The following is a 26,974-nucleotide window of genomic DNA, read 5'->3' on the forward strand; positions in this document are numbered from 1 at the left end:
CAACGTGATAATGCTAGATTATGTGACCCTTTTCAACCCTGTATCCCTAGAACAAAGGACTGTGCCTCGCAAATATGTGCTCAGTAAATACTTGCTGAATGGATAAAACGGAGTTGTATAGGCACAGAGAGGGCAACTGTGACATACTGGAGTTGTAAAAAGCTTCAAAGAGGAGGTACTATTTGAGCTGTTTTGAAGGCTGAATTTAATCCCCAGGTGAAAGAGGAATAAAAACATCTCTGAATTTACCTCTCTTCCGAGAAATATGTACTTGTTCTTTTTTTATCCTGGATCCAGAGGAGCAAAGCCTACCCTGCTTAGAGGGGGTTTATCACCACAATCAAGCATCAAATGGGCCTGGGGGCAACTGTGAAAAGTTCGCTTGAAATGTGCAAACTCACCTCCACTGTAAAAATCTGCCTCTGAATAAGTTATATGGAAACTATGCATCTTTTCAAAATTTTCATGAGCCAGTTTTCTCCTGGAGCAATTTTCCTCTTTTGTTCTTCAAGATGGCCATAACAGACGTTACAGCGTGGGCTGTAAGCGGGAGAATAAATAAGGTGGTAAGTCCACTGGAGTATGTGCATGGGTCCAGGGAAGCCTCTGGTTCAGCGATGAGAGTAGTTGATTTTCTTAGTTTACAGTGTCTGACCTAAGGGAATACGCAAACACCCTAAGATGTAATCAGTTTAAGTACTTTGGTAGTTTACTCTAGCAAAGCCTCTTCTATAGCTTACTTTTCAATTCATGGATCTAACGAGGTCCCGCTGGCATTCAGGGAGGAGAGCGTTAATCTCCGCAAAAACTTTTCCCGTCACCAGAAAGTCACACCCTTTCAAGACGTCTACTAGTTCACTCTCGCGAGAGTATGAAAAAGTCGTGCTTTTAATTAACCCCGCCCCCATCCCTATTAGTTGCCAGGCAACGATGTAACTAACAGCCACAGTGCTGGTAAACTTGCGAGCTTGTGATCTTTCTCCTTCACAGTTTCAACCTTCTTCCGGAGCTAGCGACAGCGATTCCGATTTGAGCCCCGCCCCCTGGAGCCTGCGGGCGCTCGATTGGTGGACGATTCTCTCCAGGTGAGGGCCAACGCGAGAGTGGGCGGAGCCAGGCAGGGCACGTGATTCGCCGGAGACTGGTGTGCCGGACCCCGGCCACCGTGTCGGCTCGTGGCTGTCGCGTTACCGGGTAGGTGCTGGGGCCACAGCCCGGAGGGATCTTAGGAGGGATCCTAGGGTGAGCGACGGCTGTACAGCACCTTGAAGGGGTTAGGCGGGCGAGAGAAGGGGGGCTGCGTGAACCCTGATGAGGAGCGGGAAGATGAAGCCTAGCTGTTTCGGGGAAGTGCGGGCCCCCAGGCATTGCCGGAGTGCGGACGTTTAAGGACCCAGAGCCGCAGCTGACGTGTGAGTTAGAGGATTTGTGTGGTCAGTGGAATAACAGTGCAAGATCCTTGAAGCAGTAGGACTTTCCTTCCTCACGAGTCCCTTGTCTGGGTTTGCGCAGCGAACTCGGGGCTCTCCCACCCCCGTTCGAGTCAGGACTTACCCCTTATTCTGAAAGTGATCTTTCAGAATAAGAGAAGTTATTTGCCACCTCTTTGCTCCCCAGTGTTTCTTCCATAGACTGCTTCCTAGGAGATAGATGGGGAGAGGGTGCGGACAAGGGCTTGAGAGTAAAAACACCAGAGGAGAAATAGTGACGTGCTAGGGCTGTCCCCGGGACTAGCTACAGTTTTTCCTTAAGGGAACATGTTTGAGATTTCCCCACTAATTTTTTTTTCAGAACTGAATTCTACCATTGGACTGCAATTACTTTATGATAATGAACTTGATCTATTTGCAACCCATCCCACCCCCAGCTGCTGCCACTACTCTCCCCAGATTCTTAAATTGGAATCTGAGGTCAGGAAGGAACTTGGATAAGCCACTTAGTTTGATAAACGTCAGTTTTTCAATCTGTAAAATGGGGAGAAGTAATAATGGTAGCAAAATCTGTTTTATTATGGGATTATTGGAAGGATTGAAGGAGATAATTCATGTGAATGTAAACTCCTAAGTCAGCATTATAGATCGGGGTTCTGGTGCAACTCTTCACAGATAAGGAAATAGAGGGCTAGGGACATTCATGACTTATCCTAGGGCATGCAGCTATTAACTGGGAGAAGGAGGGCTGGACTTGACCCTTGGCCCAGGGTTCTTTCACTTATACCTCACTGATCCTCTTTTGAGTGTTTTGAGGGATATTTCCTTCCTTCCCTTCCTTACATCCCCTTTGTCCCTTCCAGACATCCCCTGAAGAGCTGCCATGTCTGGGAATTCTGCCCCTTCCTCAGAACAGAACAACAACAACTATGAAACGAAAACAAATCTACGAATGTCAGAGAAGAAATGTTGTGAGTGTTGGTAAAGAGGAGGGGCTGCTGTCTCCCAGGGTTTTACCTTGAGAATATTGCTGTAATTCTAGACTTTGCTGCTTGGTGGGAGTGAGAAATAGTTCTTCGACATGGTAATTTAAAACAAAGTCTACCAGGGGAATTTCCTTTCTGAAACAAGTAGACTCAGTGAATTGTCTGTCCTTGGGGCTAGACTGCTGGTGTAGCCCAGCATTTTCTTTTTGGTATGCGGGCCTCTCACTGTTGTGGCCTCTCCCGTTGCGGAGCACAGGCTCCGGACGCGCAGGCTCAGCGGCCGTGGCTCACGGGCCCAGCCGCTCTGCGGCATGTGGGATCTTCCCGGACCGGGGCACGAACCCGTGTCTCCTGCATCGGCAGGCGGACTCTCAACCACTGCGCCACGAGGGAAGCCCTAGCCCAGCATATTCTTCCTGCTTTCTTTAACTGAATCTCTATCTCCCCCACTCTGGGGGTATCTGCACAGTTGATTGATGCTGAAAGTTAGAGCCAGTGTTATTGTACACGCAGTGAATAAGGCTGAGTAGCAGGGTGCAGGAATTCCTTGGGGTTGATACTGTTAACAGTTTCCCTTTATCTCTTGGGCTAAGTTTTGTGAGGGTGCTGCTCACAGCAGAAATTGCAGGTAAGAACCATTAGCTTATTTCTATAGACCTAAGGGGAACTGGCCCTGATATTTCACTTCTCGCCATGTCTTAGGCACCTTACTTTCTCACAGGTTTAGTCTTTACACTCTGCAGACTATTTTCCCTGCAGGTTCATTGCTCTGGGGATGGGTTTCACAGGAGCATTTCCATGCCCATCTTTTAGACAGAGACAGCAGGTGGGTTTGCAGAGAGATGAAGTGTTGTTTCCTGTCCCCATGCGTCTGCATGCCTAAGCATCCTTATAGACTGCAAGACTGCAGAGCCTAGGCCAAAAGGTCCTGAGCAGTTTGTCCCCAGATGTTTTGGGGAACCTCTAGGAAAGCTAACTCTTGTCCCTGCTACCAGGTCCCTCTGGAACGCTATCAGTCAGTTCTTCTCACTTCAGTGGTTATATATATCAGCAGGTGGAAACAGCCAACTAGCATGAGACCTGGAATCATCTCATGTTGCAAGCTTTCCCCAGAGTCTCAACCTTGATGTCATGACCTTGTCAGTCTCGTGATTCATGATGGTCATCTCTTTTCACGTAGCACTGATGAGGCTTTTGGGGGTTTGGACTGCAGCAGAGGCAGGTTGTTTGGGTGTGATACTGGGGTTGGTGCACCTCTATGATTAGGGTCTTCTTTCTCCGCCAGGGCAGGAAGCCAGGTACTGAGGGCAAACACCCTATGGAAGATAACTAGTATAGCATGACGTTTGAGTGCAGCCTCTGGAGTCAGACTGCCTGGGTTCAAATCTTGGTTTTACTACTGCCTAACTGTGGGCTTTTAACCAACTTGCTTTTCTGCCCCATGCCCCAGTTTACTTTTTGATAAAATGGGGATACTAATAGTATCTCTCCCCAGAGTGATGTGAGAATTGAATGAGTAAATACAGGACAGCTTCTAGAAGAGTACTGGGCATGTGGCTAAACTGTGTTATTTTTCACTGGTGACTCTATTTGCATGTTGTGTTTGTTCCTGAAACATTATATATAGATTGAATTATAGTCTAGATGCTGTGCTGGGAGCTCACTTTTTAAAAGAGCTCTGTGAAGAATTATATTTTCAGTAAAAAATGTTTTCTCCTCTTGTTTGACAATATGGTAACCCAGATTTGGGGATATGGAATGCACACTTTAAATAGAGGTGCCCTCGTGCTACTAGGACATTTGAGCCCAACAAGAGCAGAGAACAGGTGGTGGTGTTTGGGGGTCAGGGGGAGTTGATAACTGTGGAAGTCTCTGACCCTGTGCAATGCTCAGTGTCAGTCCTTCTAGTTCTGCTTTTTCTCCGTGGGACTCTCCTACCTGCCTTCCTAACTTTTTTTGCATTTTTTTTTGCCTTGAGGGCTTTTGATTAGTCAAAGAAGCAGTAATCCCAGGTCTCTTTCCTTCCTCTAGACTCTAATTCCTGATCTCTCCTTTCCAAGTTCTACCCTCTTCTCCCCCACTGGAGGTATCTGGGTTATCCTGAAGCCACTGTCATTCATTTACCGCCCCCCCCCCTTCTCCTTTCGTGGTTGGACTGTGGGACTGTGACAGTCTATGAGAGTATGTGTTAGTTTATTTCCCTTCTCTCTGTTATTTTCCTGTATCTTGGAACAGGCTTCTTGGGCTGCTTCGTGTTCACACCCAGCAGTTGCTTTATTAATAGCTTTCCCGTTATCCCATTGCTGTTAATTATACCTGTCGTTGGCTGACTTTGACTTGGGAAGTGCCTGAACTAGAGAGCTGAAGAATGTCTTTAGGGAGCCAGAAGCTCCAAAGGAGCAGTACTGGAATTTCAGCTGCTCCAGGGATGGGGGAGAAGGGGGGTTGGTGCTGTCTGAGGTGCCCTTAAGGTGCTCAGATAACTGGTTTCAGGGCTCAGTGAAAGCAGGAATTAGGGGTAGCAGGGAAGGTCTACATGCTTTTCCTTCTTTGTTTCTTTTATTCTTTGATATTTTGAATAGGTCTGGAACAGACGAGTCCCTGTATGAACCTTCTCCTAATTATAAAAGCAATACATGTTCATGAAAAATTCACACAATACAGAAAGAAAGTAAAAAGCAAGAAAATCTCACCATTTCTCCTGTCCCTGTTATGTTTGATTCTTTCCAAAATCTTATTCTGGTGTATCCTATTAATGGAAATAGGTCCACACTGTACATATTTTGTTCTACCATCACCCCCCCCACACACACTTTTTTTAAACTATATTCTGGACATTTTTTTCATGTTGATAAGTTCACATTTACTTCATCCTGCATGGTATTGCCTTGTGTGGATATGCCAGCCTCTCCCTGATGGACATTTACATTGTTTCTAATTTTCCACCGTCACAAACAATGCTGTAGTGAGCATCCTTGCATATACACCTGTTTGTGCTAGCAGCTTTCCCTACAGAAATAACAGGAGGAAAGGTAGACACCTTTGAAACATTGATCAGCATCCCTCAAAAGTTCTATATTGTTAGCTGTTTTTAATATTTCAAAGCGCGTGATAGAAATTGGGCATTAAACTATAGCTTCGATGGTTAACTAAAACAAACTTTCTTAGCGTTTGGCTGCAGAACTTCGATATGTTATGCTTATCAGTCAAACGGCAGGACATAATTGGCAGTTTTATGACTTCTGATGAATAAAAAGAAGATATTACTAATGAAGCACACTTTAAAGGGCAGCATATTTCAAAATATTGGGGCTGTTTAGAGCAAAAAGTGGAAGATGACTTGGTTATGAGAAAGCCGGGAACCATTGGCCTTCTAGACCACCCTTCAGGTTTAGATTAGAGAGCAGAGTTATGCTGGCCACATGGCTCCCTTTGTCAGGTGCTGACAAGAGCTGGTACTAGGACTGATTGGGCAGTCATGAAACCAGGAGTCTGGTCAGAGCCCTGACCTTGACTTTCTATTGAGGGACTGTGGGCCAAGCTCTTCCCTTTTCTAGGCTTGAGGTTTTCTGTCCGTAGGAGGGAAGTTATCACACCTTCATTCCCTCGAAGTGTGTTCATGAAGGGAAAATAAGTTTAAGATTGAGAAAGTGAGTTCAACCTTGTGTAAAGAAGGTAGAAGAGAATTTCAGGATTGAAACAGCTTTCCGTTCTTTGTCAAGGGGTAAGTTACATTGTCTCCAAAATTAATCAGCATACAAGTGTCTACTGTTCAAATTAAGGTGGTGATGGCTTTGTTTTTTAACAGGCAGGACAGAATGTACCTAGTTTTGCCCATGTGGCAATTCGAGATAGGAAGTGTGGTTTAGTTTTGTCCTCCGGAAATTGAGCAGCTCTGGTTGCAGCAAGTGTACGTGGGTGTGTTATGGGCAGAGGTGGGAGGTGTGGTGCTGGGGGCCACCATGGGGAGTCCTTGGTGGCCTGTGTTTTCTTTTGTTCTTAGAACTCCCTGTCCAGTTTGGTAAACATGGAGCAGCTGGTTCCCTGGTCGGCCTCAGAGCGTCTCCCATGTATCAGTTCATTTTCAGCTTCAGGGAGGATAACAGGACCTTTGGGAGAAGTGCCTAATGGGCTGGAAGGTGTGGACCAAGCAGTACTAGAAGTGCAGGTAATGAGCCAAGCCATGGTGATTGAGAAGAGTGCAGTGCAGGGCTGCAGAAAGTGAAGACTCAGGAGGATTTCACTCCTGAAACCTGAGGCAGCTGATCTGTTAGGGGTCAGAGATCAGGCATGAACATCAGCGGAGGCTGCAGCGTGGCGTTTGCTTGTCTTTGTGCTCCCTGTTTGGACAGAGATGAAAATCACTTCTGTTGCGCGTTGCCTACCTTGGAGGGGCTCCTGCTCGGGCCCGGGAATTTTCCGTGTGCGTAGTAGGTAAAGGACTAAAAGCCAACCCCTCTGACCCCAAGTCTGGGCATCCACCCCTCCCTCACCACCAGGGCCCTGTTTGGCTTCTGGGTACTTCTTGCCAAACACCCCTAGGAAACTCTCTTCCTTCCGAGCTCTGTTCTCTACCCACACCTCTCTGCCCACTTCTCCACTGAGATCTTTTTACATTCCCCTCTCAAAAAAGAAAGGATGACGTTCCCATCCAAGTACCCCAGTTTTGCTGAATTGTTTCTTAGCCTGACAGGGTCACCTTGTCCCAGGGAAGAAGAGTGGCAACTACTTGTGGGGCACCTTCTGAAAAGCAGTGCTGGGAAGACGAAGACAAAAGTGGTTCTCCCCCATCTGCACACAGGGCCTCCCTCCTTTCCCATCTGAGCCCTCCCAGATGACCTCAGTTTGGGTCTTGGCCCCAGGAATGTGGCTGGCAGCTTGCAGGGCACTCTGCCACCACTTCTCCGTGGCAGGATGGACAGGAAGGAGCCAGCGCCTGTGAGCAAGCTGATGGCGGAATGAGAGGCTCTTTTTATGGAGAAAAGCTGCCAAGGAAGCACAAGATCAGGATTCTAGGGCCAGCCCTTCCCATGACTCATTGCGTGTCCTTAGGCAAGTCACCTGGCCTCTGGGCATCTACTTTGCCCCCAGCTGCCCAGTGAGACCTGTCTCTGTAAATGAGCATTCCTGAAATCAATTGTATTCTGAAGAAGGGCGGACCAATTGCTATTCCTCCTTTTAAACTGTCTTGCTTTCACTTGGGCCTTTGAGGCAGGCTGGCTGTGATGCCCTTGTGGGCCAGCTTTACCACGAAGCTTCCTGAGGTCTAGTCAGAACCTATGTCAGGTAGGCGTTGACACAGTCTAAATGGTTTAGAAGTTCTGGCTTAAACTCGTGGCCTGAGCACAAAGGCCAAAACGGGTTAAGGCCAGGCTCTTTTTTCGTGGGCAGACTCTTGCCTGTGGTTCTGAAGGGATAGATGGGATCCTCAGGATAGAAACTCTGTTGGATCTGTTATAGGAACTGGCTCAGTGCTGCACTGGTAGAATCTCCAGGCCCAAGACTTTCCTTCATGGCTTTATCACTGCCGTGTTACTAGATATTCTCATGCTAAGGAAGATGCTATGGTTACTGTCTTTCTAATCCTGGCCACTTTTTTTTCTCTTTCCGTCTTGTGCACCCCTGTGAAGACCTTGGACAAGTGGGAAAGACGTGTCTTAGTTTGGCTACTTTCTGGAAGTCTACATGACCCTTTGACTGTCTTTCAGGAGGGTTTCCCCGATATCTGCTCGGTTTGCCTTTCCAGTCCTCCTGGACACTGGCCTCATTGAGGTGTATGAGGATCAAACCTGACCATGAAGTCCCAGCCCCATGCACAAACCTTACTTGACCCCTCTTTATTTAGTTTTGTTCTGTTCCATTTCCCTCTAGCGTGGGCATCCTACATGACCAACTCCCCGACCCTCATTGTTATGATTGGCTTACCAGCCCGGGGCAAAACCTACGTGTCCAAGAAACTCACACGCTACCTCAACTGGATTGGGGTGCCCACCAAAGGTAGGTGCAATCATGCATTCCTTGGGAAAGGAAGTGATCAGTTCCTGGGCCTCACAGGCCTCTGGGAGACTTATTCTCCCTGGCATCAAGGATACAGGGTTCTCTTGGCAGCAGTAGTGGTTGCTTCCTGGTTTACTGGATTTATTCCCTGTCCATATACTTGTTCCTCCTGGCCTGGCTGAATTGGCCTAGTTTGGGGGCAATGCCTTTGATAGGAGTATTAAGAATTAAATGAGTATATAGCTTTACATTTCCAAATCCCTTACATCTACGTTATCTAGCAGTATCCATGTGGAATAGCCAAAATGGCTGAGGAAATTGAAAGTCAGACAATTTAAGACTTGTCCAAATTCTAGTAAGTCAGAACTTGAACTTAACCTGATTCTTAATCTGGTGTTGTTTCCAACATACCATGGTGCTTTTTCCATCCCCTTGGCCACTCTGACATTAGACCAAGAAGTCCCCTTTGGGACATCGTATTGTTTCACTGCTGGAGGGTATGGGTGTCTTCTGCAGTGTTTAATCTTGGGGTGTATCGGCGTCAAGCGGTCAAGTCCTATAAATCCTATGACTTCTTCCGGCATGACAACGAGGAGGCCATGAAGATACGCAAGTGAGTCTTCTAGGCCTGACTGCCAGGCCAGCTCTTTCTTGGCCGTCTTGAGACTGGATGTGATGGGGCTTGGTTTCCCTTTCAGTAAATATCTTGTGGGGACTTTAAGTGGAAGTTATCTGCTGGGCAGCTCGCCATGGGCTTGGGTGGGTAGAACAGGGCTCAGAAAGTTGCGTGTGTGATTGTAGGCTAAGCCTCCAGAGGGGTAAGACACGTGCATGGGACAGGGGAAGAGGAAAGACATAGGATGGTAGAAAAATCTCAACGGGCAAGTTGAAAGGCCTTATTAGGGAAAATTTTTGATCAGTGGGGAAACTGAACAGGAAGGGGTGTGATCCCTGTGGCGCCCCAGCTGTTCATGTCTCTGTCTGTGCCTAAGCTTGGCCCCGGCCCAGTCCTCTGGCTGATTCCTCTGCTCTCTTGGCAGACAGTGTGCTCTGGTGGCGCTGGAGGATGTGAAGGCGTATCTCACGGAGGACAGTGGGCAGATTGCGGTAAGCCTCACCTGCCTCCTCCCCCGTCTCCGCCCTTTCAGCAGCCTGGCTGCACCACCCCACCTGGGGTCCGCCTTGGTGGGATTTCATTTCTCGGTCCCTGTTCATCTGTCTTGTGGGCTGTCTTCCCAGGTGTTTGATGCTACCAATACCACTCGAGAGAGGAGGGCCTTGATTCTGAACTTTGCCGAGGAGAATTCCTTCAAGGTAGAATCTGCCTCCAAGCTGGAGGAGGAGGGGTGAGTGGAGGTGGGGAGTTAGGAGGGACACGCAGATCTGTTTGATTCTGGTGGGTGAGGACAGGATTGGACATCTGATTCTCTCGGTGAGTCACCGCCAGTCCTTGAGTGTTTTCTTTCAGGTCCTTTCTCAGCTCCTTAGCCTGTATGTATGAGGCCCTGGGGACGTGGTAAGAGCTATTTTTAAATGAAGAGGCCTTGAAGGCCACTTTCATGAAAGAAAATCCCAGGGGATGTGGTGGCTGCGGTGGAGCAGATATGAGTGTGTGCTCTTAATTAACAGCCTGGCCATTACTGACTCATTGATCACTGCCTTCTCTCCCTGGCCAGGTGTTCTTTGTGGAATCTGTCTGCGATGATCCCGATGTCATTGCTGCCAACATCCTGGTAGGTGACATCCCCTCACACCACCACCTCTTTATGCCTCGTGTGTGTGTTGGTGGGGGTGGTGTGGGGAGTCAACCCGGTAATGAAAGAGAGAAATAGACATGCTTAACAACACAGGGTGATCTTTTTGATCTGCCAGAACACCGTTTTGTACTTCCACACTCTTCCCTTGGGAAAAGAAAGCGGCTTTGAGGAAGAAAGTAAGAATTAGCTGTTGAACAGAGGCCAAACTTAAACTGTAGTAGCCCTGGCCCTGTGTTCTGGGTATTAGCTAGATGTTGAGACCCAGGTATGTTCTTAGAATAGATCAGACTCTTTATTATCTGTCAGGGCCACCTTACAGGAAGGTCATCTGCCCACCAGTTGTCTAATATTGAGGTCAGCATTCTGTGCACTGGGCACCTCGTGCTGTGTGTGGTCGCAGCTTATGCCAGTGCCCATTTGATGGTTGTGCTGTGCTGTGCTGAGTGGATATCCATGCACTGTGTCATGGTGGTGCTCTCCCAGCAGTGTGGGAACTTGCTGAAGAGGTGTCTGGTCTGAGTCAGCAGTGTATCAGATCAAGCACCCTATTCTAATTGCCCTTGGGGAGAAATTGGATCCCATTCTGTTTTCCCAGGAAGGTACATAAAAGGATTGGGGCCCAAGAACTGCTTCAGCTGCGTGACTGCCTCTGTCCTTCAGCCAAGGGCAGGCACATGACTCCCCAATTGTCTTTCCCTTCTTGGTTGCCAGGGTCACAGGACAGGGTGGGGGTGCTCAGTGAATGGGGATTGCCAATGCTCCAGTGAAAGGCCACTTCTATGGCCTTCCTTTTCTTTATTTAGCAGTGGCTGTTGGCAGGAGGGCTGTTAAGGGCAGACCTCTGACTAGGCCCTGCTCTCCCTGTGATTCCAGGAGGTAAAGGTGTCGAGCCCTGACTACCCTGAAAGGAACAGGGAGAATGTGATGGAGGACTTCCTAAAGAGAATTGAGTGCTACAAAGTCACCTATCAACCCCTTGACCCAGACAACTATGACAAGTAAGGTTTAAGGCCAAGGTTTGAAGGGCCTGAGGCAGGGGTCTCATTTGAGAAAAGAGCCTTTCTCCCCTTGTCCCTAGACTTCCCTCTGACCATCCAGACCTCTGTTTACATCATTCCAGGGAAACAAGGTATGGATTTGTGGCCTCTAGGCAGATTGAATCTTATACCTGAACACTGGAGTGTTTTTTATCCTGAGTTCTTCTGGTCCGTCCTCTAGAGCGTGATTTCTCAGCCTTAGCATGATTGACATTTTGAACTGGATAATTCTGTGCTGTGGGGCTGTCTTGTGCTGTAGCTATCTTTAGCAGGATCCCCGACCTGTGCCCACTAGATACCAGTAGCACTCCCAAGCTGTGACAACCAAAAAGGTTTCCAGACTTTGCCAAATGTCCCCTGGGAAGCAAAATCACCCCCTGTTGAGAACCACTGCTCTAGATCAGTAGTTTTGAATTAGGGTATTGTAGGACACCTCTTAGAGGTGTGTCATCAGTTTTTGATCAATTTTTAAAGTTTATTGTGTGTGTATAGGTATATATATATATGTACATGTATAAAAATATATAGTAATACATATGAATATATGTGCGTATATTCCATATGCAAAATAACATAATATGTAAATTTATTTTGCATAAAACAATATATTGTACATGTGTATGCATATATAAATATATATATTTAGGTGGTTTTTAGATATTACTTACTATGGCAGTGCCTATCAGCAGTGTGGTATAGAACACAGGTTAACTTGACGTGTGTGGGCGAAAAGAGCCGTAGCAAGATGCCAAGTCCATGTTGAAGAATGACATGTGCGCAGGGAGACCTGTGAGAAGGTGGCCTTTGAAAAAGCATGCAGTCAGTACAGCTCTAGTCAGATAAGGATACAGCCCTGAAGCCAAGCAAATGGCAAGACAGTGTGCATAGCCACGGTTAAATCGCTTCAGTGGTCTGCTTCATCTTTCGAGTCTTTCAGTTCCTTCAAGTGTGTTGCCCACAATGTTAGTGTTTGCAGGTGTTTCTTAATACAGAAGTTGAAAACCACTGCCCTAGATATGGTATAATAGTATATTCCTCAGTTAGCCCAAAGTCCTACATAGAAAATTATTCTAGAAGAATGTGTGTGTGTGTGTGTGTGTGTGTGTGTGTGTGTGTGTGTGTGTGTAGATATTACCTCTGGTGGTAGGGCTATGGGTAATTTTTATTTGCATCATTCTTTCTTAAAAAAATTTTTTTTGGAGTAAACACTTATTATTTTTATAGTGAGAACAATTCCATGATGGCCACAAAGCAAACAGTCTATGTGAGTGCCTTTGAGAGAAACTTGATTTATGTAGATGGGGGGGAACGCACAGAGATCTCTGTCTATGGTTCTGCACCCCCCTCCTCGCCCCTCCCCGCTGGTAGATGCCACACTCTGACTCTGTCTTGACCGCCTCAGGTGGGCGCTGTGCTTCTCAACAAACTTCAGGGTTAGCAAAATCTTCAGGTCATCCATCTAGTCTAGCCCCTGAGGGGAAGCCTGAATTCTGTTTATCTAACTTAGCTACAGTGCCTGGCACAGTGTAGGCACTGAGGAAATGGTACTGCCTGATGAGAAGTTCAGGAAAGTTTACTGCATCTTTGTTCTGAGGAGCCATCCATCTCTTTCCATTTGATTCCTTACATTTGGGTCGGGGTGTGGCAGGAGAGGCAGAAGAGCTGCTGGGAGCCTGCAAGTAACTATACAGATCCTTTCCCCTCCTCCTGTTATCCTCAGATTTTCATACCCAGGGGACTTTTTTTTTTTTTTTTTTCCCTGCTCTGTCCTAGGGATCTTTCTTTCATCAAGGTGATAAACGTGGGCCAGCGATTTCTAGTGAACAAAGTCCAGGACTACATCCAGAGCAAGATCGTCTACTACCTCATGAATATCCATGTCCATCCTCGCACCATTTACCTTTGCCGGCACGGAGAGAGCGAGTTCAATCTCTTGGGAAAGATTGGGGGTGACTCAGGCCTCTCCGTGCGGGGAAAACAGGTGAGTAGTTAGCCAGCAGGCTGGATTTCCCAGGCTTAGAGTTAGAAGGGCATGGTGGATGTCATCTCTTTGATCCCCTTTCTTCTTACTGAATCCTATTGGAGTTTAGGCTGTGGTTTCAGATAGTCAAGCAAGTAAAGAGACGTTTGCTTATTCACTGGTTCTAGCTGTGTATTGAAGGGTGCGTAACTTGGAACCATTTCTGCTGTGATCATTCAGCCGTCCCATATTTATTGAGCTCAACTTGTATGCTCAGCACAGTACAGGATGCTCTGGTTAAAGTTCATTTCCTCTTGGGTTTATTATAACTATGTAGCACCTTTCAGAGTTTGACTGGGGTCATACACATTGTCCTTTTCAGGCTGAGTTAACAGTCCTCTGTGTGTGTGTGTGTGTGTGTGTGTGTGTGTGTGTGTGTGTGTGTCTGTCTGTGTCTGTGTCTGTGTCTGTGTCTGTATTTCCTTTCTTTCTTTCTTTTTTTTTTTGGCCGTGCCATGCGCGGCTTGCAGGATCTTAGTTCCCTTGACCGGGGATGGAACCCGCATCCCCTGCAGTGGAGGCGTGGAGGCCTAACCACTGACCGCCAGGGAATTCCCTGTGTGTGTGTTTTCTTTTAAAATTTTTATTTCACACCCCAGTTTGCCCAGGCTCTAAGGAAGTTTCTGGAGGAACAGGAGATAGCAGACCTCAAAGTGTGGACAAGTCAGTTGAAGAGGACTATCCAGACCGCTGAATCTCTGGGGGTGACCTATGAGCAGTGGAAGATTCTGAATGAGATTGATGCTGTGAGTAGGAAGGTCTGATGGCTAAAAAGCCAGTAAGGGTCTCCTATTCAGGCAGGAACACTCAGAAGTCACCATGTGGGCCGTTCATCTAGAAAACTAGAACCACCAAGTAGAGACTTTGAGGAAGCTGAATCTATGGCCAGTTTAGGGAGTAAGTGGGAACAATGCACCCCCAATCAGGGCTTCCTGCCTGCTTGACACACCTGTGCCAGTGGTGGGACCTGAACCAATTTTTGACCTAGCCCCTGGCACCTGGAGAGAGTGAAGCTCCATTTGGACCCTTCATATATTTTCCTCCTAGGAAAAAGCAATAGCTGACAACTCACTTCTTTAATTTCTGCTTAGGCCACCTGGTCAGCTATTCTGGAAAAGTCCTTTCCAATTGTTCTTGGCTTTCTGTGTCCTTGAGCGCAAAAGTAGGCACTTCTTTTTCTTTCCTTCCTCTGTACCCTTTTATGCCTTCTACAAGAATTCCCTAGTGCCTGCAGTTTCCCCTCCTTCCCTGCTTCCTGTTCCTTTTATCCTGCTGACTTTTCTTGACCTCTAAGTTCCCCACAGCAGTAGGAGAAAGCAGCAGCTTAAGCTAGAGAGGCGGCCTCCTCTCCCAGGGGCCTCTCACCCTGCTAGTCGGTCAGTTGCAGTGCATGAAGGGAGCCAGCCCAGTGCCTGGCACGAATGCCTAATATTCTTCACGGCCGCCTTTTCATTTGGGGGGCTGTGTGGGTCCAGTTCGCCTCTTCCAGCCGTGTGGCTCCTGCAGGGCGTGTGCGAGGAGATGACTTATGCGGAGATTAAGGAGCGGTACCCAGACGAGTTTGCGCTTCGAGATGAAGAGAAATACCTGTATCGATATCCTGGAGGGGAGGTGAGATTTCCCTCACGAGGGGTGACTGCCCCACCCTTTGCTAGGGGCTTAGCTTGAATTTTGGGGAAGGATTGAATGTGAGTTTGGGGACCGAGAAAGAGTACTTAAGACATCATTTAGTTTCTCTTCCTACCTTTGGGGCCTGCTGTGTTTAATTCAGCTCTGGCAGTCGGCAGTCCAATGCCTCATTGATTTGTTAAGATCTTCAGAGAAAGGGTAACAAGATAGCCTCTGTTGCTGAGTATATGTTAGAATCCACATGGTCTTTTGTAACTTCTTTTCTTTTCATTCCACCCCCACCCAAGCAGGTATAGGCCCCAAGTAAATATATGGGATATGAATGATTTTCCCCTCATCTGTGGTGTTTAAGGCTGCTTGCTGGTCCAAGTGGCTTCATAGTCTAGGGGTGTGAGGCAAAGGTAAATAAAACAACAGGGGGGTCTAGGAAATCCCTAGGAGCCTTTGTTGCCTTGCACTCTTGCCTATTCTGTCGAGAGAAAAAGAACCCCACAGGCTGCATTCAGATTTTCTCTTCTTGACCTGCAATTTTCTCAGTCTGAACATTGCTCTTGAAAAGTCTGAATATTCTCAAGAGGTACCAGGGCTGGGGGTGGTTAGCAGGAGACACGAAGGCGCCAAACCTCCAGGAGGAAAGCCAGCTGGGGAGAAAGGAGAAGCGGCCTCTTAACTCTGGACACAGCCACCGACTTGGCTGCCAGCTTGCACCTCCTACCAACCCACCCCACTTCCCCCACAGTCGTACCAGGACCTGGTACAGCGGCTGGAGCCTGTCATCATGGAGCTGGAGCGTCAGGGCAACGTCCTCGTCATCTCCCACCAGGCTGTCATGCGCTGCCTCCTGGCCTACTTCTTGGACAAGGGTGCAGGTGCCATTGGAGGGAAGGGCCGGGCACACATCCACAGGGAGGGGGCTGCACTTGGGGTGGCACCAGGATCCCTGGCAACGAGACCTCCCACTCTTCCACTCAAATCAGAGTACATTCTTCAGGCAGCAGTGTGGGGCTCCCAGCAGCCATTGGGCCAACTACTTGCTCAATTTACTCTGCTGATACAAAAACCCCCAGTGGAGAGCAACTGCTGCTTTAGCTCTTGGTCCTGCCTGGCTAAAGGGACAGCACTGCGCTAACACTCCTGGCAGCATTAGAAAAGTGGTTGAACATTCCCGGCTTGTTACTTGGGCTACTAGGAGGGTGTTATCTTAGAAGCATCTTCCTCCTTTGGATTCAGGGTAGATGGTTTCTGGGGAGAGCAATAAGGAAGTGCTGCTGTCTTCTCTGATACTCCCCTCCCTTCCCTTCCTGATCTACCTGAGCTGCTGGGAAGCCTGCAGGTTGACCTTTGGGGTACCCACGGTGCCCCAGTCTTCCCTTGTGTGGGGCCCTGGCTGCGGCACTTCCTCTCGTTTTGCCTGCAGGGAAGGATCTAAAGTGGGCTTTTTTCCTTTCTTAGCCACTCAGTAGCTGGGGTGGCTTCCTTGGAGGCTATGTTGATAATTGTCTGGGGGTTTAGAGGAGGAGATGTCTAACTCCAGGTCAGGGTAAAGAAAACTCAGGAGCGCCTTAGATGCTCTCTTCCACTAACTTAACCTTGCTTCATAATACTGAGACTTCCTCCACCTGGTCTTTCTGCTTTCAGATGAGCTACCGTACCTGAGGTGCCCTCTCCATACCATCTTCAAACTTACTCCTGTAGCCTACGGTAACTATGAGCCTAGGAGCTGGGCAGGAGGTGGGGATAGAGGAAGGTCAGGATTTTTGAATTGTCTCTGAAGTTTGCCTAGAAGTTCAACTTCCTCACCTGTATCTAGCAGGGAAGTTCCATCAGTGCCTTCCATTTTTAAAGGGATGTATGTATGTATTGGGGAATATATGTGTTCTTTTATTACCATACTGAAACTAAGGAATTTTTCTTTGAGCTTTTTTCCTGAAGCCCTCTCCACTTTCCTCTGTTTTCTCAGGCTGCAAAGTGGAAACAATTAACCTTAACGTGGAGGCTGTGAACACTCACCGTGACAAGCCAACTGTAAGTATTTCCCCACGGATGACATGCTGGTTCCCCACCACTTCGAGTCTTTGAACCTTTGACATCGAGAGACTGGGTTTCTTTTACGTACCAAAGGAAAACCGATCCAGAACTCATGTCCCATGTAGTTTGCTTACTTCCAAAAAGAAGAGATGTTGGAATTACTAATTTTTAAAATCAGTATCTCTTTCCTGAGTCTTAACCTTGCGGATTGGCTCTTGGAAATCCAATGAACTATGGAAAGTGTTTGGCAGAAATGAAATGCAAATTTCCCCCCAGAAAGCGCTCCCTTTAGAAAGCAGGATCCAGAGGTCAGGATCCAGAGTCAGTAAGGCGGGGTCAGGAGGTATAGGTTTGTTCCTAGGTCTGTCCTGGTAATCTGTGTGTGATCTTAAATAACCCCCTTCCTTTCTTTGAGCCTCTTTCCTGCTTTGAAGTATGGTGCTCAAGGAGCTTCTACCCCCACAACCTTTAGTCTCCCGGGGCTTTGGGACCAGGCCGTGGCCCATGTCTTAGGAGAGACCCCATCTGCAGGAGGCTGCTGTGGTTTATGAGTGAGCTTTTGGCTTGGCTTTCATTTGTGTGGTGTCCCTCGTTTCCAATCAGAACAACTTCCCCAAGAACCAAACCCCTGTAAGGATGAGAAGGAACAGCTTTACGCCTCTGTCCAGTTCGAATACAGTAAGGCGTCCAAGAAATTACAGTGTTGGGAGCCGGCCCCTCAAGCCCCTCAGCCCTCTCCGTGCCCTGGACATGCAAGAAGGGGCCGACCAGCCGAAGACCCAAGTCAGCATTCCGGTGGTGTAACCGTGTGTCTCCCTCCCATCCTGGCCTCCTGCCCTTGTCACTAATCACCAAGGAGTCATTTAACTTCCAGCTCCCACCTCCCCACCCCCACCCCCACCCCCACCAGCCCCACGCTGTGGATCTTAGCAGAGAATGTGAGGTCACGTGTTTCCAGACCAACCTTAGCTAGTATACGGTGTGAGACATCTCCCCGCCCAGGGGCAAGCTGGCGAGTTGGGTGTTTTAGGACAGGTCCTCAGTTGGGGGGGGGCGGTCTGGAGGAGGAGGAAAAGGGATCCACTCTCCTGGGGTGATTGGCAGAGCTGGGGCTGAGGCTGAGCATGCCGTGGCTCTTGTCCATCCACAGTGTCTAAACTCACTAATGTCCTTGTGTTGGTAAAGTGGGGGCAGGGTGGAGGGGGACACAGAAGCCCATTTCCCCTGCACCTTTGTCTCTTCCAGGTGTGCTTTACTCACAGTCCTGACCTGCCCGCTTTCTTCCCCCCTCTCATGTCCCCTTTGGATTGCCCAGTGTGATGCGTGGCATTGTTGTGTGTCTGTCTAGGAGGGAAGGGGCAGTGGGTGGGAGAGAAGTCTGCCCTCCATTGATGTTCTCTGCAACGGGCCTAGATGGATCTGGACTGGGGGAGCCTTTCTTTTCCCTTCTCCCTTCCTCGCAAGCCAGGTCCTACAAGGGTCAGCCCAGGCTACAGAACATCCACAGGTGCTCTAGACACTGCAGGTAGACATAGGGTGAGAGTTCTTGCCTCCTTTCATGAGAAACAATCCTAAAGTCTTCAGTACCCGGGGGGAAGCTGGCTTTCAGCCTGTTCAGCCTGTGTGAAATATCTTGGTTTGTATTTTTCAGACATAGGTCTCTGGGCTGCAGAGGTGTGAGGTCTCTGGGCTGCAGAGGGGTAAGGCTTAGGAGAGTAGGCTAGCTTCTAGCTCTTACAGGGCTCCTGGAGGAGTGTCATACATTTTCTCCAGTGGTTCCTGGCTTCTTTGCCAACTACAGGAACTTTCCTGCCAAAGCCAGTGACCTCCGGGACTGTTGAGAAGGACAGAGTTAGATTTAGGAGTCACCACTGAGGTTTGAATTGCTCAAGGGAAAGGCAGAGAAGAGTTCACTAGAGCTGTTAGTGAACTAGTAATTTTCAGCACATTCTAGTAATTCTCAACACATTCTCCTTTTTAAGTCAAAAAATTTTTTGCGTGAGCAATTTTTTTCCCCAGATATTGGGAAAGCCTGGTGATAAATTACATCGCCCTCACTAGGGTTTTAATTTACATCATCTTGATGTCCAGAGTAGTCTTAGAATCCTGTGGGGTCTAACTGTTGACTGTTTACGCATTTACTTGTGTCATTTTATCTTTTTCTGCAAGGTTATGTTTAGAGTAGGGATTCTTAGCCCCTTGGTGGCCCACGATGGTATACCTCCCCCAGTTTTTGTATACAAAATATATGAATATACGTATGTGCATTTTTCTGAGAGGCAAGTCTAGAGTTCTCATGAGATTTTTAAAAGAGAGAGAGGACTCTGTACCTTAAAGTTATCAATCTGTCTCTTAGAGGTGACCAGTGAGAGCAAGTTAGCTATTTGCCAGGGATGTTTTTGTTTGGTAATAGGAAGCCTTTTGTTGTGCTTCTCACCTAGGAATCTTCATTAGAATCCCCTATAGAACTTTTGAAACATGCACATGCCTGTGTCCACTCTAGGCTTAATTCTGACTCAGTCTCTGGGATTCGGGTCTGAGCATGCATGTGTTTAAATGGCTTCTCTGATGATTCTGAATCATACTCCAGGTTAGAACTCTATTTTGTGTTGTTGGGTGGAGAAACAGTAGTTCCTTGGACTAAGCGTCAACCTGGGAATTCTGAATTCCTCATGGTTTTGAAAGGACAGTTCCCTGGAGTTAGATGTGTGAGCAGATCACAGTATTGAATGAAGTTACCCCCCCATTGTTACTTCAGGCAGCAGCCTGTTCCGGCTTTAACACTTTACATTGCAGGGTGATGTGGAACAAATCACTATGTCGTATAAATGTCCTATGATAATAGCTGAGAATTTTAAGCACCCTGGAGAGAGGTACTGAGATAAAACTTGTGGGATGATAAAGGTTATCATCACAGGCAGCTGGCTTGTGACTTTGAGTCCTTTATTCCTACATCCTGAGTAGGACATCACAGCCAATCTCAAAGGCCACTTGCCTAGATTCTGCTCTAAATTGCCTTCCAGACATAAGGTAACTTCCTATTCCTGTTTAGCCATTATATAATGTGTACCTAGTGTCCATGTTTGTGGGGCTTTGGGCTGGGTGGAGTGGTGGTGGGAGAAGGAGACACCAAAGCAGCAGAAAAGGTCCTTGCCCTGAAAAAGTTATTTTAGAGAAAGAGCATATAATTTATAATAAATGAACATTTGTGAAAGAGCAACACGTTGAGTCTGTAAATGTGGATGTCAAAGTGGAGTAGAGATTCTTTCTGACTTTTTTCTTGTCCTACATGTATGAGACTAACAGGGTTGGGAGGTGGGAATGTCCCCCAGAATGATGTGGTCTAGGAGGTGTGTGTGTGGCACTTTTACAAGGTTGTCTTGTCTAGCTTTGCTTGGCTGGTGGCATCTTTAGCCCAAATGGGCATTCAGTCTTTTCTCTTGCTGTGAGGTGAGAGTGATTCAGAACTAATGCATGAGAAGGAGCATTTTGATCCAAGATTTGGCTTTGGGCTGTACGTACTCCTAGTGAGAAGAGAATTCTCTAACAAACTAGCATTGTTTTACCTTGTTATAAACCCCTGCATTAGACACAGGGCACTGGGATGTTCATTTGGGTTCTCAGCCTGCCGACATTTTGCCATTCTCCCCATGTGTTAGTTTGCTTCCCCAAGAAGAGGAGTGAGGTGGTCTTATAATTCTCAGATTGGACATGAGAAATTAGAACTTGACAACAGCAAGGATTTCAGCGTTGTTTGGTTTTTAGAGCAAGGTCCCTCCAGAGAAGTTTCAGCAGAAAGGAGCCAGGAGAGCATAGAATAGAAGAGAGCTCTTATTCTACCTTTTAGAGAATTCCTGTTCCCTATCTTTTCTTTCCTGTCCTCCTCTCTCCTTCTTATTTGAGTGTGTGTCGGTAGTATATACACGTTACTCTGATTATGTGTTTATCACGAATGCTAGTAAGAAAGGATGAACTCCAGAGTACCTTTTGCTGAGGCTTTCAGCTGTGTTATGGGAGAAATAGGTGAAGGCTTTAGCATTTAATCTACTGGTAGAAAATTAGGAAAGGAAAAAAATCACTGTATTATCTTTGATAATCACTGATTATCTTTTCCCTGCTTTAAAACTAAATGAGGAATTGCGTGACAGATGTGAAGAGGAATCTAAAGCAGATTTAGACAACTAGCTTCTTTTCCTATATCTTAATCCTTAAATTGGAATTTAGCTCTTATTTATTATCTGTATTGTTTTTGCTTTTGTTTTGGTAAGGAGATTGTTTTGCATTCAGTTGGAAAGTAGAATAAGAAAATCTGTTAAAAACACGCATTGTGCCAGGGGTCTGCCCCATATCCTTATCTCTGATTTTTGTTTTTTTGTGTTTTTTTGTCCATCCCCCACCCACCCACTACCTCCCAAGAAGTTAGGTTTAGGAGTGCAAGATATTTGTATCCTAGACTGAATGGTTGAGTGTTTTCTGTGAGGATCTGAGTGTTCCTCTTTGCAACCCACATTTGATCTTCAGAGACACTGGCATTTTGAAGAAACATGATACGGCTGTTTGGAAATAAATCCGTCTTATGGTGTATCTGTGAGTAGAAGGTCTGAGTACCAGAGAAGCTCACTGATGCTTGGGGTAGCCAAAGGACAAGGGGAATAATTGCCTAATAATTGAGGGAACTCTATCTGGGTTGTATAGTCTTATGTACATTCCATTGTCTTTGTTAAGCCCAGAGGCCATGTTGTGTTTGTTTTCCAGAAATTTGATAACTTTACATAGGTTTTCTGGTATACATTTTGACTTGTGTTTTAAAATATTTTACTTTGAATTAAATAATTTTATTGGAATTAAATATTTTAATTTGAATCAGGTTGCAACATTGGCAGGATTGATCTCTGACTTCCGATCGAGGTGACACAGACATCAGAAGTATGTCCAGGAATTTAATTTAGACTCATCATGTCCAGAAGACTGTATCTAGAATTATCTATGTGCTGACTGCCTGACAGAGTGTGGTAGGGTCCGCATGCTGCCTGACAGATTCTGGTAGGGTCCCTATGCTGACTAACCAACAGGCTCTATAAGATCTGTAAGCTGACAAGTCTGACTGTTTTCTAATTGTACCAGTTGACACTGTATGCATGTTACTACAATTCTCTGTCTATTGTACATGTCCTACAAAGAAAGGAAGTAACCACTCCACATGTTTTCTTTAGGGGAAGTTCTATACACTATGATTTTTAACAGATATTTCTTTTAGAGTAGCAGCCAAATTCTAATCATTTTGTAGAAAATGAAGGTTGAACATCACTTGTAAGTTATTTTGTAAACTCAGCTAAGGAAATGCCTGCTCAGAGCCTGACACTGTTACCTTTACTTGAAGTCATCCTATCCATTCCCCCATTTCTGGGCAGGACTTCACTTTCTGAACTTTCTGTGTCCTCAGCTTCCCTGCTATGGGCTGTAGCATTCCATTGGATAATGCTGCTGTTTTTAGTCCGCTACCCATTTGCCTCTTAATTATAATATAATCAATAAAAATGCAAAGAAAATTTTGGCAAAAGTATTCTTTTCAGTAAGGCTTTCACTGGGGATCCATGACCAATTTTTAGCTACTCAGTGTTTTTTGTATCTGAATTGCTTGTGTCCTTTTTTTTTCTTGCGTTGAAGTAACAAAATGAATTCATTCTGATAATGGTGATGGTTTTGCTGTGGCAAAAACAAAGGACTTGTTGCCAGCTGTGCCCTTTGGAGGGATTGGGAGTGGGCTGAGCACCACTGGGTTAAATGGAATGGACTGAGTTGGGAACCGAAGCAATAGTGCTATCCTGCATGTTTCCTAGGCAAAGCTGTGTTGAAAGAAGGAATGTTAATCCTTAGGGGCATTCTAATTTAATCTGGTGACATTGATGTCAAAATATGGCACTCAGATCCACATAAGGTGTATAATTGTATTTGAAATGTGTTTTTGTGTGTGTGTGTGTGTAGAATGGGTAAATAAAATTGTTGAGTAACTTGAATCTATCAGAAGGCTTCTGGGTTTTTTGTTTTGTATTTTGGGTTGTGTTCTCCACCACTCCCCCACCCCCAAAACTTTGCCTCAGGCTGCTTGGCACTTGAGCGTCAGACCAGCAAAAGCCAGTCCACAGAGTGACTGGAGTCCTTGGTGGAGGCGTGGCTCTCTTGCACCACCTTCTGGGGAAGGTGGGAAGGACATTATAGAAGGCACCTGAACTTAGTCGTGTGTACTTTTTGGCGCCTCTACAAGAATTAAGAAAAAATTACCTTTGACCACACTGTGCTCTGACTCGCACTAGCAACATGGAACTCATTCTTTATTGTGGAAAAAAAAAAAAAAAAAACAACCTTTGGCGATCTCTTAGAATTTAGTGGACTCTTCCTTCTAAAATATTACCTTCCTGTTTCTAAAGAGATTACAGCTGGTGGGGTAGAATGGCATTTAACTTCTTCTGGGATAGGAAAAAAGGGTGGGATTGTGTCACTATTCTCATGCCTTATTTATTCCTTGTTACCATAACAAGGACCAGGAGCTCATTAGACATGCAGGCTCTTGGGCCCCATCCCAGGCCTGCTGAATCAGAATATTCATTTTAACTGGATGACGAGGCAATTCAGACGCACATTTAACATTCGAGAAACACTGTTCTCGGGGGAAGAATTTCTCACAAGTTCAAACGTTGGATCCCAGTTTATGGGAGGAAGTTGACTTCTGCTCTGATGACTGATTTCAGGATGGACCGGGATAACTACAGCGGTAGGGACCCTCCTCAGAAACCAAGTAGCCCCTGCCCGCAGTATCATTTTTTTGGCCTGGTCTTTTGGCTGATGTAGCCTAAATACTCTCCTTTTACCACGGGGCTCCCTACTGCTTCCACCTCCTATCTTGGATATGTAGCTTAGCTCCAGGTCTGAAAGGAGTGCTTGGTCCAACATGGTCACAAGGTCGGTTCCTCAGGGAAAGAAGCTCAGGACTAAGCCATTAGAGTTTGTCTGACTCCCGAGGGTAAAGGGGCGTGTGCTAGCCCACCACGTGTGCGGATGTGGGGATGTGAGCCGCGGGGAGCACTGGAAGGGTGGGTGAGGGTTCTGCTCAACTTCCTCCGTTAGTCATTTGGCGGCGGTGTAATGGCTTTATTTCTCTTCCTCTCTGGCTCCTAGGCGGAGACCTCGCTGGCTGTGCATAGGCTCTCCTCTCCGGCCTCCCCCCCATTGCTCTCCTGATGATGTGAAGGCTGAGGCCAGACCTCTCCGGGAGACTGGCCTACTGAAAAACTTGGCATGTCAGCTCCAAAGGGGCTTGAACAGGAAGTTCAGTGGGGATTGGACATTCGGGGCCACCCAAATGAGCCCTGAAAAAGCTGCACCACATTTCTTCCCCTCATGCCTAATGGGAATATCAGTTACACTGAAAAACTTGACTTTCCTGTGCCTCAAAACATTTCACAGCCTGAACCAATTTCGTTTTGATCATCTCTTTGCTAGGTTTGGCCCAAGTTGGTCAATCCTGTTCCATTTTGGCATTTAACATCTGACCTGTGACTGTAACCCTAGCTGGCTTTCTTTGCCTAGTGTGCAAATGTACCTCTTCAGATTTAATTGTTTCCAAGTGAGAGGGCTGAACTCCAGCAAACCATTTCTGTGCTGTAAGAGCTGGTCTCTACATCCACTACAAGTGCGCAGGCTAGGGTACAATATACATAGGTTTGCGGTCACTTTTTTGTCACATTGGAAACGAGACAAATTCACCAGGTGAATGGAGGGTATCTGAGAAATTCAGTCCCTAAAACGTCTCTTCTGCGGTGACGGAAGAGCAGCGTTAGTAGCAATCTTTTTGTTTAGAGAAGTTTTTCTTGTTTCAGGCCCCTTGAGGGCAGGATCTGACTACAAGACTCCACAAAATATGTACCCTTCTTCTGAGTTCTCTTTTGTAGCTACTGTATTTTCTACCTGATACTGTGCGCCTCTCAAAGCTGAAGAGGGCTGACGTCATCCTCTCTCGTGGTTCGAAATGAGGGCTGGAGAGAAAAGTTGGGTGCCATTTGGATCACATGAAGAAGTAAAAGAAGTTTCCTTGGGAATCAACTCTCCCAAGGAGTTCTTTTGGTTTCAGAACAGGTGCAGGGAGACATGCCCTTCTGTGGGGTCTGCTACCGTGATGCGGTCTCTAAGAAAGCTGTGGTTATGACTTCAAGAGCATCTGGTCTTCTAATCCCTTCCTCTTAGCTAATTGTCACTACTGTGGTCTACTGCTCTCTTATGTAGAACCTTGGAGGAATGGGATGGGGGGGAACCAAGCCCTCAATGCATTAATCATGTGGTTTCCCTTAAAGATAAACCAGGTAATTAGATCAGTGATTGTCAAATGTATAAATATGTCCCTGCAGATGTGATTTTAATATGTCACTGCTCCTGAAGGAAGGCATGGAAGCTCCCAAGGATACTATATCTTACAAGCAATCTTTTTTTTTTAAAAAAAAGAATAGTAAGTTATTAGCTTTTTAAATTTTTTCCCCCTTTTCATTCGGATGCCCACTTGCTGGTCAAGTGGGTGAGTAGCAAGAAGATGCAATGCGATTTTCCCGAATGGTTCTTGTATACTGTGGATGATACAGGACCCTGTTACCTAAGATGTGATGTGCTGGGCTGCTGGCAGTTCAGCAACCAACTAGGAGCTTATTTTAAGTGCACAAAGCTGCCTTCAGCAAGTCTCCTGACCCTGCTCTGTAGCAGGTAATTTTCATCTAGCTGCTCATAGCATGTAGTACTGTAATGATTTTGTTCTTGTGATGCAGGTTTCTTTCTGCATCTAAATACACTGCCTTTTGATGATCTGATAAATGTTTTTATTTAGTTATTTATTCATCCATGTAAGGTTTTTTTTTGTTTTTTGTTTTTTTGCGGTACGCGGGCCTCTTACTGCTGCGGCCTCTCCCGTTGCGGAGCACAGGCTCTGGACGCGCAGGCCCAGTGACCATGGCCCACGGGCCCAGCCACTCCGCGGCATGTGGGATCCTCCCGGACCGGGGCATGAACCCGTGTCCCCTGCATCGGCAGGCAGACTCCCAACCACTGCGCCACCAGGGAAGCCCATGTAAGGTATTTTTAAGTCCCCATATTAATATCTGCATGTATTTAATCAGAATGTAAGGTAATTTGTGTTTGGTAGAAATTTAGATATTTTGAGTATTTAAGTTTAAAGTCCATAGTATTACCTTAAATTAAAATTTCAGAATGTAGGTATCCGTCTTCTGTAAAAGGATAATAACTCTGTGAAGGCACAGTGGATTTCTTTTGAATACTTTTTTTTTTCATTGATTTTTATTATAAGTATAAACCAAGAGATACATTTCTCTGGAGAAAAGTTTACCTCCTGGATAAATAAGATCATGCTGAAATTTGTGAATAATATGTATTGCTTTTGTAATAAGAAATGTAATAAAAGTTATTTTTAATTAAAAAGTGCAGCTAATTTTTAAAATCGCACACAAAAGAAGGTAATATTTGGTACATTATACATACACAATAGTAACATCATGCATAATGTATTTGAAGCTAGCTTCTTTAAAATGATTCTCAAATTATTAGATTGTGTATATATTTCCAACTGGTGGTTTTAACTGGTGACTTCTGCCTTTATCAAGTTCCATTAACATTTCAAAATGATATTAGTGGGATCATTACTGCCATGCATTATCAACGTTCTAGAGCTTTATTAATTTATTTAATGGATATTTAATGATCACCTATTGGTTGCCATGCAATGGCTAAAACACAGTCTGTCCTCTTTCTAGTGTTTATTATTAGAAAGGAAACACCTAACAGCAAGTCTGTAACCCATCCCTCCCTTCTGGGAGGGAATGCCTCCCCCTTATAAATGACCTTGACCAAAACCATTTTTAGATGATAGTTATGCAAATATTTATGAATAAGGAACTTGGAACACTACAGGATGGTTAGCAATGGAGATAAAATGAAACGTTCATAGTAACAGTAAAACAATTATCAATTCCATAAGCTCAAGGGCTCTGATAGCATGAAAATGACTTAGGAATTCTCCCAGTTTGAAATTGAG

The 26,974-nt window shown here is 46.1% G+C and overlaps 1 protein-coding gene across 12 annotated transcripts; it reads left to right on the forward strand.

The window, feature by feature from the left end:
• The first annotated feature begins 369 nt into the window (after window positions 1-369).
• On the forward strand, window positions 370-26,297 carry PFKFB2 (6-phosphofructo-2-kinase/fructose-2,6-biphosphatase 2). 12 transcript variants are annotated; one of them, XM_029228349.1, is made up of 16 exons: window positions 370-566; window positions 991-1,085; window positions 2,294-2,401; window positions 8,288-8,413; window positions 8,930-9,026; window positions 9,454-9,520; window positions 9,653-9,727; window positions 10,090-10,146; window positions 11,044-11,168; window positions 12,981-13,188; window positions 13,827-13,973; window positions 14,734-14,838; window positions 15,596-15,725; window positions 16,495-16,557; window positions 16,817-16,881; window positions 17,488-17,799. In XM_029228349.1, exons 3-16 carry the CDS (start codon window positions 2,314-2,316, stop codon window positions 17,686-17,688), a joined length of 1,554 nt encoding a protein of 517 aa, XP_029084182.1. In that variant the 5' UTR covers window positions 370-566; window positions 991-1,085; window positions 2,294-2,313; the 3' UTR covers window positions 17,689-17,799. The 12 variants fall into 12 exon arrangements, with proteins under 12 accessions (XP_029084182.1, XP_029084186.1, XP_029084181.1 ...); XM_029228353.1 differs by lacking the exon at window positions 8,930-9,026; XM_029228348.1 differs by lacking the exon at window positions 370-566 and having other exon boundaries at window positions 926-1,085.
• The last annotated feature ends 677 nt before the right edge of the window (window positions 26,298-26,974 follow it).

Source organism: Monodon monoceros, unplaced genomic scaffold (genome assembly GCF_005190385.1).
Source record: "Monodon monoceros isolate NGI ecotype Baffin Bay Population unplaced genomic scaffold, NGI_Narwhal_1 Super_Scaffold_18, whole genome shotgun sequence".
NCBI classification, from domain to species: Eukaryota; Metazoa; Chordata; class Mammalia; order Artiodactyla; family Monodontidae; genus Monodon; species Monodon monoceros.